Source organism: Lonchura striata, chromosome 17 (assembly GCF_046129695.1).
Source record: "Lonchura striata isolate bLonStr1 chromosome 17, bLonStr1.mat, whole genome shotgun sequence".
Lineage (NCBI taxonomy): Eukaryota > Metazoa > Chordata > Aves > Passeriformes > Estrildidae > Lonchura > Lonchura striata.
This window is the reverse complement of record NC_134619.1, coordinates 7,727,484-7,739,510: the sequence shown is the minus strand read 5'-3', so window position 1 is coordinate 7,739,510 and position 12,027 is coordinate 7,727,484. Positions and strand designations below refer to the sequence as shown.

Below are 12,027 nucleotides of genomic sequence, written 5' to 3'. Positions count from 1 at the left end.
GCCGTGGTGGGAGCAGGCACAGGCAGGGGGATGGTGCCAGGGCCTGGGGTGTGAATGCAGCCAAGATCTGTGCACTGGGTGTGCATGGCACCGCCATGGTCAGGGCCCTGACCTGTTTGTGTGGTGGGGAATAGGTCTTGTATGTGCTGTGGTGATAGCTCTAGGGCATGTGAAAACAGGAGTGTCCATGTAGTGTATAGGTCACTTGGGCTTTGATTGAGACAGGAAGGACATCGTGCAGCCCCTGTCCCCTCCCTGCAGCTGCATGCCAAGGAGGAACCTTGCTGGGTGGTGCCAGCTGTGAGCAGAGCTCCTAATGCTATTTCCAGACACCGTGGATTCAGGGTTTTCCACCCCAAGTGAGCCTGTCCTTGTGTGTCATCCCCATGACCCAGCACTCTGCAGAACTGCATGTCCCTTAACCAGCAGTGCTAGAACTTGTCACTTCCCACTGCACCCAGCCCCAAACTGGGCCAGGAGGATGGCAGGAGACCTGGCACGGAGAGGCAGTGCCCCTTTCTCCTCCCTGCAATGCAAACAGAAACTGAAAAGGACCAAATTCCAAAGTTCTTATTCAAGCCCAGGCACCATGGCCAAGGGCAGAGGCGTGGGGACTGTCACCTGCAGAGGGATGGGTGGCTCAGGCGTGGGGCACAGCAGCACCTGGTGTGCTTTGAGGATGGGGGAGTGGATCCCTGTGACCATGGTCTTGCAGGCATGGACACCAGCACCTGTACTTCCATCTGCTGCATCCCAGGGCCCAAAGTGCAGCAGTGCCAGTCTGGCTCCCAGTGACAACTCAGCTACCAAGTGAGCCCAGAGCAGCTTCGGGAAGGTGGTCATAGGGTGCCAAGGGGGTGACAAACATCCTTCCTTGCAGATGACTCCTCATCAGAGAGCTGCAGCGGGAATGGCTCCTCCACCCTGAACCCCTCCACCTCCAGCAGCACGCAGGGCGACAGCGCCTTCCCCGAAATGAACGGCAATGGCACCACAGCCCCCATGGACTTCACGGCCTCCGCTGACGACCAGCCCATCAACCTCTGCGACAAGCTCACGCCTGCCCACATCACCCCTTCCTACCAGTCTGACAGCTGCAGTGCCGACGGGCTGCGCAGCAGGGTCAAGTACGGGGTGAAGACCACAGCAGAGGTACGGCTTGGGGTGCCCTGGGAGAGCCATGCCCCACACCCCAGCTGCCTCAGAGCTGGGCACTGCAGTGGGCTCACCTCGCCCCTGACCAGCTGTGCCACAGCCACCATGTGACAGGAGCTCGTTCATGCTGGCTCAGGCAGTGTTTCCCACAGGATCAGGCAGAGCCGTGGCCCCAGCAGCCAGAGCTGTCATTGGGCCACCAGGTTATCACAGGCTTGCTGAGGTCACCGTGCTCCCCCTGCCCAAAGCAGGCAGGAGGTGGCACGCAGGGGAGCTTGGCCATGGGTTCATCTCCCTGGGTTGCAGGGGGACCTTCAGGAGAGGGGACAGACATGGCGAGACAAGGAGAAAGGGCAGGTGCATGAGGTGAGAGCTGCTGGTGGTAACCCCTGTCTCCTCTCAGTCCCCACCATACAGCTCTGGCAGCTATGACTCCATCAAGACAGAGGTGAGCGGCTGTCCCGAGGACCTGACTGTCGGCAGGGCCCCCACAGCTGATGAAGATGATGATGACCATGACGACCATGAAGACAATGATAAGATCAATGACTCGGAGGGGATGGACCCGGAGAGGCTAAAGGCCTTCAATGTAAGGAGAGCTCCACAGGGAGGGTGAGCCCACCTGCCTTCCATCTCAGGGTTCACACCACCTGTCTTCTCATTTGCAGATGTTCGTGCGCCTTTTTGTGGATGAGAACCTGGACCGGATGGTTCCCATCTCCAAGCAGCCCAAGGAGAAGATCCAGGCCATCATTGAGTCCTGCAGCCGGCAGTTCCCCGAGTTCCAGGAGCGGGCACGCAAGCGCATCCGCACCTACCTCAAGTCCTGCCGTCGCATGAAGAAGAACGGGATGGAGATGGTGAGTGGCCACCCCAGTGCCCTGCCCTTAGTCCCAGTGCCCAGGGCAGCACATCCCTGAGCATCCTCTCTGCTTGTGTCCCTGAAGACCAGGCCCACGCCGCCTCACCTGACCTCAGCCATGGCGGAGAACATCCTGGCCGCCGCCTGCGAGAGTGAAACGCGGAAAGCAGCCAAGAGGATGCGGCTGGAGATCTACCAGACCTCCCAGGTACAGTGCTGGCAGCTGGGGGTGGGCAGGGAACAGAACTGGTAGTGTCCTATGGTGGGGTCAGAAGCCTGAAATTCTGAGGGGCTGCAGAACAGAACCCTGTGGTGTGTCCTGAGACTCGGGCCAATGGGGATGGCAATGCTGGTTTGGATTGGGCACACTGCAGCCACAGGACACCAGGCATCCCTGCACTGTCCATCCTGCTGGCCACAGGCTCAGGAGAGCCAGGCTCCTCGCTGGAGTAGATCTGTGTTTCCCCCTGTGCAGGACGAACCCATCGCTCTAGACAAGCAGCACTCCAGAGACTCCACAGCCATCACCCACTCCTCCTACTCACTGCCAGCTTCATCTTACTCCCAAGACCCAGTCTACATCAATGGAAGCCTGAACTACAGCTACCGTGGCTACGGGTCCCTGGGGGGCAGCCTGCAGCCCCCTGCATCCCTCCAGACGGGCAACCACAGTAATGGTGAGTGGCTGTGCCAGGGGCACAGGGAGCCCACCCTGCCTTCGCCTCTGCCCCAGTGCACCAGGGGCTCCTGGCATCCCCCACGGTGGGATTCAGTTGGTGGCTGGAGGAGAGGCAGGGGCTGTTCCCACAGAGCTCTCCCAGTCCTGGCAGCACCTCTCCCACCGCTGCACAGAACTGCTCCAAAATCCCCTCTTGTCCCTTCTGTCTGGTGGCTCTGCTCACGTCATCAGCAGGTGGTTAATTGTTGAACTGCACTTGGAAGGACGGTTTGGGTGGCACTGGTGGAGGGAAGGAGTGTCACTTAAAAAAAAGGAGAATTCATACCAGATTCTCTGTTAATTATTAACAGGGGCAGGCGCCTATCGCTGCCCCGATCTCGTGCTGGTATGAGCCATTCTGCTCTCAGGGATGGAGACAGGGTGGGGGGCACAGCCATAGCTAAGGAGGGCTCTGAGGGGCTGGGGACTGCCTGGGAACAGTTGAGAAAACAGGACTGATGCTGCAGGGCAGGAAGGTGGAAGGGGTTTGTAGGCAGAGATTGAGATTAGGAGGAAGTGAACAGAGCAGAGTATCCTGGGCCAGAGCAGGGCACACAGAAGGGCCTCAAGGTACCTGGTGACTCGTCCACACCTGGAGAGAGAGGTATGGGATGAGACCAAGTGCTCCTTCTGGCACTGTCCTGCACAGTGGTGGCAGCAGGGGCTGGATCCCTTGCCAGTCCTTGTCCAGGCCTTCTGCAATCCCTGGGTTGCCATTGCCTGTCCTGGTGCACTCTGGGCTCCTGCCCCAGCCCACCCCGACGGGAGCCAGGATTTGGAAGGATGTGATTTCCGGAGGCCTGAGAGATGCCTGTCTGGGATTAACTCTTATCATCCCTTCCTAATGCTTCTTAACCCTGAATAAAGATCCTGTCCCGGCCTCCAGCTGCTGAGACCTAATCCTCACAGCAATGGTTCCTCCCCAGAACAGCACAGGCACCCGGTCCCCACTGCCAGGCACCCTCCTTCGGCTCCATGTGAGACACTGAACATGCAGGAAGGTCCCTGGAAGAGCAAACAGGCCCTGGGTGCAGCACCCAGCAACACCTCACCTTCCTTCTTTCTAGGGGATTTTTAAATCTCTGTTTTGCAGCTGTCTTTTCCCCAAGCTCTTGCCCAGTCCTTCAGAGGGAAGAGCACTCTGCAAGGAGCTGCATCTTCTCCTCCCTCTGAGCAGAGGCCCCGCAGGGCTTTGCTGCCCAGAAGTGTCTTCACCCTCCATCCCCCACCTCAGGCAATTCTTGCTCAAGCCCACATCCCTGCTCCCAGCTCCTTCCCCCTTGGTGAGCTGGGAAAGAAGCTCAGGCACAGTTTACTGCTGCCTTTTCTGCCCAGTGAAATTGCTTTCGCATGAGAGCCTCCTCCTTCTTCTCCTCCTCCTCCTTCTCCTCCTCCTCCCCCACTTTGAAGCTCTGGTTCTCTTGGCATGGAACACTTCTGCTGGTGCTGCTCCTCCCGCAGCTCCAGCATTGCTTTCCTTGAATGCTTTCCATTCCACCCAGGGCAATGAGCTTCCCTCCCTGCCACCATCACCAGTGCCCCCCGCCTGGACTTGGAGGCAGCTGAATTCTCCCATCCTGGTTTGCAAACAGCCACAACACTGAGTCCTTGCTCCGTGTCCCTGGTGTCCCATGGCTGCATCAGGCCACCCAGCAGGGGCACAGCCATCCCAAAGCCTTTCTCCAGAATCACCAACTGCTCCATCCGCCTGCAGCACTTCAGCTCACAGCCCAGGGATAAGTTCAGGGTCTTCTCTCCTTCCCTCCAGGCTGCAGCCTCAGCAGCATCCTCTCCCTGACTACTATCACATCTCTATTACATCTCTTGGCACTTCTCATTTCCAATTGATTGTGTGTTTCTTGCTCTTTGTTTTGCTTCTCTTACTTAATCCAACATGAAATAAGTCCACTCTTTCCCCTGCCTTAACTTTCTGGGGTCACTTGTCAAGATAAACCAGGGAAGCACAGCCCTTGTGGGATATTAATCCCCATATGCAGAGGGAAAACCAGAATCTGGAAGGTGATTTTGATGGTGCAGGTGCCAACAGGAGCTGGCTTGCCTCCCAGCAGACCCTCTCTTCACAGAGCTGTGAGCCAGGCTGCAGGATGGGATTTTTGTCATATTGGCTCTGAGACCTCTTTATAGAATCACAGAATTGTTTGGTTTGGAAGAAGCCTTGAAGTTGACTTCAGTCCAACCCCCTGCCACAGGCAGGGACACTTTCCACTAGAGCAGATTGTTCCAAGCCCTGTCCAACCCAGCCTTGAACATTTCCAGGGATGGGGCAGCCGCAGTTCTGTGGGCAACCTGTGCCAGAAACTCACCGATGTCACAGGGAAGAATTTATTCCCAGTATCCCATCTAAGCCTGCCCTCTGTGAGGTTGAAGCCATTGTCCCTTGTTCTGTCATTCCATGCCCTTGTCCAAAGTTGCTCTCCAGCTCTCTTAGAGCCCCTTTAGGCACTGAAAGGAGCTCTGAGGTCTCCCCAGAGCCTCTCTTCTCCAGGCTGAACGACCCCAATTCCCTCAGCCTGTCTCCCTAGCAGAGGTGCTCGAACCTTTGGAGCACCTCTGCGGGCTCCTCCGGACCTGTGTTCCTGTTGCAGAGGCAGTGAGTGGCTGCTCTGGTGTCTGTGGGAGCGGGAGCTCCTCGCGTTATCTGGGCGCTGTGGGGACCTTCCAAGTGGTGCAGAGGTGTGGAATCACAACAGGATGAGCATGGGAAAGGTTGCTGTGCCTGAGCTTCCCTCTCACTTTTCCTTGGCAGGTCCGACCGATCTCAGCATGAAAGGTGGGGCCTCCAGCACAGCCCCCTCCAACAGCACCAGCCGGGGCATGCAGGCGGCCCAGCTCAGCCCCACGGAGATCAGCGCCGTGCGGCAGCTCATCGCCGGCTACCGGGAGTCGGCGGCGTTCCTGCTGCGCTCTGCAGACGAACTGGAAAACCTCATTTTACAGCAGAACTGACTCCCCGCGTCTGCGTCGCTCCTCGGTCGACAAGACAATTTATACCTGCTAGAAAAAGGCTCCCAGCGGTGTCCTGCTCAGGACCACCATCGTCCTCCCACCACGTGGTGGGCACATGTAGTTTTAGAAGGTGGGATCCAAAAGACCTGTTTTCTTTTACACTCCAAGCACCTGGGACTTCAGGCACAAGGACACGTTTTGGAACCGTACCAACACCCGTGCCTCCGGCCGACCAGAAGCCAACCCTGCAGCTTGGAAGGATGTGGGACTTTGAAGGGCAAAAGGGAGCCTGGGGAGGTTTGGGGCTGCAGATGTATTTAGAATAACCTTTGTGGACCCAAATGTTAGATTCCCATCCCTGGATAATTTCCAAGTCTTAGGTGAGCTGAATCACATATTTATTGAGAAATGGACCCTCCTCTCCCCTTAGTAATTTATTTTTCTGAAAATGGATTCTTTTGAGTTTGTACAGATTGCCAGTTTTTTGTCTGTCTGAAGGAATTTATTCCTGTGAAATAACACATTCCATATCACTACACTACTAATTTCCAGGCAGCTCTGCCTGTTTCTCTGGTTAACCCTTGTCCCACAGGGAGCAAGTTTACCATCCAGCCCTTGACATCGAGGCTGCTCACCCTCCAGTGAGCGTAGGTGGGAGCTGAACAGCAGCGCAAGCGTCCTGCTTAGGCCTTTGTTCTAAGAGGTCCCGTAGCAGCAGTGGGGTCTGAACCTCCCACAGAGACTCGGCAAGCTCAGCAGACCTCCGGCTGGAAGGACATCTCGCACTCATTGAAGTCATTGCAGATAAGAGAAGGAAGGAAGGAGATACCTGAGAAACACTGTATTGCGGTCACCATCCGTACTCTACCTCACACTCCATTGTGGGCTTCTTCCAGGACTGGCGGCGCCGGTCCTGGGGGTCAGTGAGTGTTGCAGACATGGGGATCGTGCCGAGGAGGCTGGAACCTCCGGCTGGGTCCTGCTGCGCCCGGCCGCGCGCTCCGCTCCGTCTGCAGCCAGCCCCGGGAGCACGGGGGATGAACCGCCCGGGTCCCGCGGGGTGTGAGGCAGGGCAGCCCCAGGGCTCACCCTGAGGTGAGCTGGGGTGGTGACAGACGGCTTCTGAGGGAGACACCGGCAGCATTGAGCAGCAGAACTGACAAAGTCCTCTCTGGGGCCCAGGATCCTTCCCCCTCCCTGCTCACAGTCCTGGAACAAGCCCACAGTTCCCAAAGTGTGGAAGAACCGTAGTCCAATGACCATTCTGCCCTGTTTCCACTTCCCCACAACGATGCACTTCGTTTTGCTCAGTGCAATACCTACTGCCAGTGCTGCTAACCCAGGGACCTCGCTCCGGCCAGGGGTGCTGAGCCCAGCCCAGCAATGCAACGTGCTCTGGAGCTGTGCAGAGACCAGCGAGGGTCCCGCTGCTCCCTGTCCCGTGCAGCCCCCCCCCCAGCTGGGCTGAAGTCCACACCATGAGATAGAAATTTGATAAGTGTAAAGCTGTTTTGTAGGTAGAAACTTTCTTGGTTTGGAGCCAGTTTTTATCTTATTTTTGGCCACTCGGAGCCAGCGGCTGGGGGCAGCTGCTCCAGGGGCCAACACTGGTGGCACAGGCTTGAGCAGCTGCTGGTCTGGCCAGGAGCGGACCCCGGCAGTTCCCCTGTATCCTCTGTACCCCATGATGCTCCACACACTGGAAGAAAAGCAAAACTTTACCCTGCTCTTAGTCTCAGAACAGAAAAAGCTTCTGGCTCCTGAGGCCAAGTGTGCCTGGCCCCACAGCAGAAGGGATCAACCGTTGCATTGACTGTTTTCCCCAAACCTTAAACTTTCCGTAGCATTTGGAGAAAAGGGACCCAGCCCCTCGCCACGGGGTGCAGCTGAGGGGTCAGTGCAGAGACGAGGTGGTGGTGGCTCTTAGACCTGACCCGATGCTGGAACCGGGAGCATCGTGGCCACACCCATCCCCTCCTGCCCGCAGCAGCGGAGCATGGGGAGGGGGCCCCGGGGATGCCAGCCCCCAGCCAGGGCTCAGACTTAACGCTTTCCCCAGCACTTCAGAAGCCTGCTTGGTTTGTCCACTGCATCCTCCCATACTTGGAATTTATGTAAATATTTATTTTTGTGTGAATACCATGAAGTAACAAACCTTTGACAAAATCTGTAACTGCAGCCATTTGTGAAAGTCTTACCGTTCAGGCAGGAGAGGCAGAGACAATCGCTGTCCCGGGATTCTCCCTCTCCGTGGTCTCCCACCCGCGCCGGCGCCTCCCTCCTCGGCAGAGGCAGCGGAACCTTTAGCCATAACTTTGCCATCAGTTTGTACTGAAACAGAGGTAACCCGGGGGCACATGGACAGACCACCAACAGCCACAGTTGGGTTAAGTTTCATTTATCCGAGTCATTCCTGATCACCTCTGAACCTGTCTCAGCACATGTGGAAGTTCAGGAGCTCTCACACGTGGTCAAACTGCTGTAGAGGACACCGAGGCCACGTCGCGAAGGAGGGTGCCCAGCACCTGATGTTCATAACCTGCAGCTGAATGGTAGACTCAGATTCCCAAAGCCCTGGTGACAGCCACGTCTGAGACAAGTTGTAAAGCAAACAGGATTGACTCCGAATTTCTGTCAGGGATTTTTTTTTTTCCCCTTCTTTTTTTTTTTCCCTTTTCTTTTTTTTTTTTTTTTTTTTTTTTTTTTTCTGGTGAGCCACAGCGTTCTTGTTCCTTTGGCATGAGCTCCACAGACATCTCCATGCTCTGCAGCTGCTCTGTGCTCCAGTGGCTCCCTGTGCTCCAGGACTATTCACAGCCACATTCCTGTGCTCTCACTGGGCAGGACGGGGTCAGGAATTGCTAGTCCAGGTTCTCAAGAAGGAGGAAGAAGCAGGAGCAGAATACACCGGCTTTCTGGATATCTGAGAGGTGGAAGGAGAATGCTGGGTTAGCAAATGGTCTGGATGGTCTTGGGTTCGGTTAAGAAAAGCTGATCACTGGTCAAAACAAAGAGTTTGGTTTTGGTTTTTTTTTTAAATTTTGTTTTATTTCAACACACCCATCCTGCCCTGGATGTGCGGTTCCCATGATGCTGTTTCTCTATGGGAGAGCGTTCCCAGGGTTGTGAGCAGATGTAACTTGTACCTCCCCGATCCCAAGGGCCACTTCCCTCCCGGAGCGGCCATCGGATTTAGTACCAGTTCATGAAAAAAAAAAATGCTGCTTTGAACTCAGAGGGTTAATATACTTTTGATTTGTAATTTTTTGTAAAACTTTTTACAAGGTAGCATAGTATTTCACCAGACACCAACTACAATCCGTCCATGGTCTGATTTTTATATAATTTAGTGGTGCTTTAGAAACTTTTGTTCGGTTGTTTCGGAGCTGCACAGCTCAGTTCTTCGCCTGTATCTACCTAAGACCAATGTGAACCTTTGTATTTTTGCTCCTAATTTTGGACTCAGTGAAAGTGTACTGTTTACATGTACAGAACTCCCGACCCCGTGTGTTCTGCCAGACCTGCTGTTGAAGAGGAAGCTGCCCCTCACCCAGTTCGTCTGCTTAACCCAGCCACAGCCTCACCCACCCACCGCCACGCGCCCGCCCCGAGGGACACCCCACCAAACCCAGACACCCTTTAAGCAATTTTGGGTTTTGCACAAGCTGTTGTATTTTTTTTCCTCCCAGTAATTTTACAGATCGGCTGCAATTCCAATTGGAAGCTGATCTGGAGCTCTGAAGCACCAGATCTGGGCAGTGCTGCTGCCTCCTCATCCTCCTCCTCCTCCTCCTCCTACACGGGCAGGGGGGCGGTGCTGCCCGTAGGGTCCAGCTGATGTAGGGGAGCAGTGGGGGGAGCAGGGGGAAAACACTCCCGAGCAGAATTGGGAATACTTTAGGGAAGGGGGTGAGCTCACCCAAGCCGGCTGCTGGCTTGGGGTGGAGGTGGGAGCGCGGTCCCATGGGAGGCTCCCAGCGAGGCAGAAGAGGCTCTTTGGGAAGCTGGTGCTTTCCCGAGGGCTCAGATAGAAAGCGTATGGCACTTAATCCAGCTTCTAAGGTGACACTTTATTGCTTAATCAATTGATTCATTTGGAAATGATATTTTTGCAGATAGGCACCTATGCAACTTCATGTGGCTCTTAAGCAGATGAGCACTTCCTCCTCAACAAGCTTGATAAGAGTTATTTGTGTTATATACTGTGGATTTTTCCAGTAAATGTGGCTTAATATTTTAATTCTTAGAATGTGTGTCTATTATATATGTGATGCAACTTAATTCTGTTCTGTTTGTGGAATGATTAGCACAGGCCAACTCCCTGTCCCCTCACTTAACAAAGACCAATGAGCTGTTAATCGAGCTGTTATCTCCATGGTATTACTTGCTAAATGCACTGATTTCATAAGTATGTGGAATCCTTTTTTTTTTTTTCTTTTGAATCTGTATATCATATATAAGACTGAATCTACTTAATAAACACTGTATAACAAAAAGGGCTTTCTCCTCCACTGTCGAGCCCCGCTGGGTGCTGCTGGCCCCAGTGCTGCCCCTCGCCCCAAGCCCTGTGCGAGAGGTTGGTGCCATCAGTCACCAGAGCGGGATCTAAATTTAGGTGTTAAAAGAAAAAAAAAAAACAAACCAAAACATCTCTCATTCCTGTTGACGTAAGCTGTGCTTTCCATTCTGTAACAAACAGCGCGGGTACCAGAGAGAGCAGTGGCAGCACTCACAAAGGGGGCAAGGCACCAGTTTTATGCTTAACTTATATTTTGACAAAATTAATTTTGTGAAGTGTCTGGTTTTTGTGAGAAAAAAAAAAAAAAAGAAAAAAGAAAAAAAAAAGTTTTCATTGAAGTTTGTGCAAAGTTCTCCCTCATGGAAAATACTGATTTTTCGTTATCAGCTTTATTCACTAAGTATAATAAACCTTTGCATCCATAAATGTTCCTCTTCAAGCGCTGTATAGATACCATCTCCTGGTTTGATCATCAGGAGACCCAGAGGGTCCAAGGGGTTTGCAGCTTCTGTGGAAATGCAGCTGCACAGGGGATGCTGGTGGGGCAGGCAGGTGGGCTGCCCCTTTCTGGGATTTGCTGCGAGGCCAGGAGGACCCAGCTGAATGTTTGTGCTTGTAACGATCACCAGGGACAGCACATCCCAAATGGAGCATCCACAGGATTCACTGATGTCTGACAGCACAGCACCAGCAGTTTTGTGTCCAACACCATCGGTTTGACTGAGCCTGTGGCTCCTTTGCTTCCAGATTTCCCAGGGAGCATGGGAGCCACAGGGATAAGCAGTGCTGGGCCACACCAGCTGCAAACCAGTTGGCATCACCTGCTGAGGCTTCCTCAGCCCCCTGGCCAGACCGACTCAGGATGTCCCCATGCCTGCAGATGGCCCCACCAAGCACGGCAGAGCCAGAGCCGAACAGCAGCCGGGCTGGGAGAAACAAAATCTGTTACTTGGCACATAAATATCACAGAGAGACAAAAAAGGACAAAAGTGTATTGCTCTTTGTGAAATTCTGATGTTAATGGGTTTTACTCTTGAAACCCCCAAGCTCCCCTATTCCAGAGGCAGCCAATCCTGATGCCATCACCTCCCACCCCAATAAATCAGGAAAGGATTAAATACTGAGTTTTAAAGCTTGGCTAAGTAACAACTCTACCCATTTTTTGCATTCCTTGTACTTAGCTTTTTTAGATTATCCAGGTATTCTATGTGCAGACAGCCTGCCAGAGTCAGAACATCAATGAACCACCAAAAACCACAGAAGCCTTTTTTCACCCCAAATACTGGTGCTGGACCATCTGCTGCCTGAGCCCCAGCTCGTGTGCGAGGCCATCGCTGCTGTTCTGCAATGGCAGCGCTGTGGAATGCCAGGAAGTCAGGGATTGTGTCACCACACAGATCTCAGCACTCCCACAGCCCCAGGCAGGAGAACCCTGCTCACCCTGCAGAACCCAGACACATGAATCATAATACATGTTATTTCCTTACTGCCCAGAAAAGAGAAAGGACTCGGCCATAAAGCGAGTTTCCAAATAGTTTCAATCACCTGTAATTGGTATCATATTTATGCTCTCGAGAAACATTTTTAGATCCATTTATCCAACAATGAGGGCAGTAACAGCAGGACCTGCCCTGAGACTGGGAAAAGTCTCAGTGCTGCTGCCCACAGGCGTCACCCCAGCAGGGCAGGGAGCCCCTGTGACTGTGGAGGGCTCCCACAGTGTCCCACAACCCCCGTGGCTCTCAGAGCCTCCAGGGTGTCCGTTCCCCAAGAGCCACACAGCATCTCTGCAGGAGCTGCACCATC

At 54.0% G+C, this 12,027-nt stretch overlaps 1 protein-coding gene across 3 annotated transcripts in view; it reads left to right on the top strand.

The window, feature by feature from the left end:
• NOL4L (nucleolar protein 4 like) overlaps positions 1-10,647 on the top strand; it is a 63,816-nt gene extending 53,169 nt beyond the window's left edge. For all 3 annotated transcript variants that reach the window (XM_021527390.3, XM_021527391.3, XM_021527392.3), the window contains 6 exons: positions 881-1,152; positions 1,559-1,744; positions 1,824-2,015; positions 2,103-2,225; positions 2,493-2,694; positions 5,503-10,647. In XM_021527390.3, the coding sequence (XP_021383065.1) occupies positions 881-1,152; positions 1,559-1,744; positions 1,824-2,015; positions 2,103-2,225; positions 2,493-2,694; positions 5,503-5,702 (1,175 nt within the window). In that variant the 3' untranslated portion in view covers positions 5,703-10,647. The remainder of the gene's footprint in view (positions 1-880; positions 1,153-1,558; positions 1,745-1,823; positions 2,016-2,102; positions 2,226-2,492; positions 2,695-5,502) is intronic.
• The last annotated feature ends 1,380 nt before the right edge of the window (positions 10,648-12,027 follow it).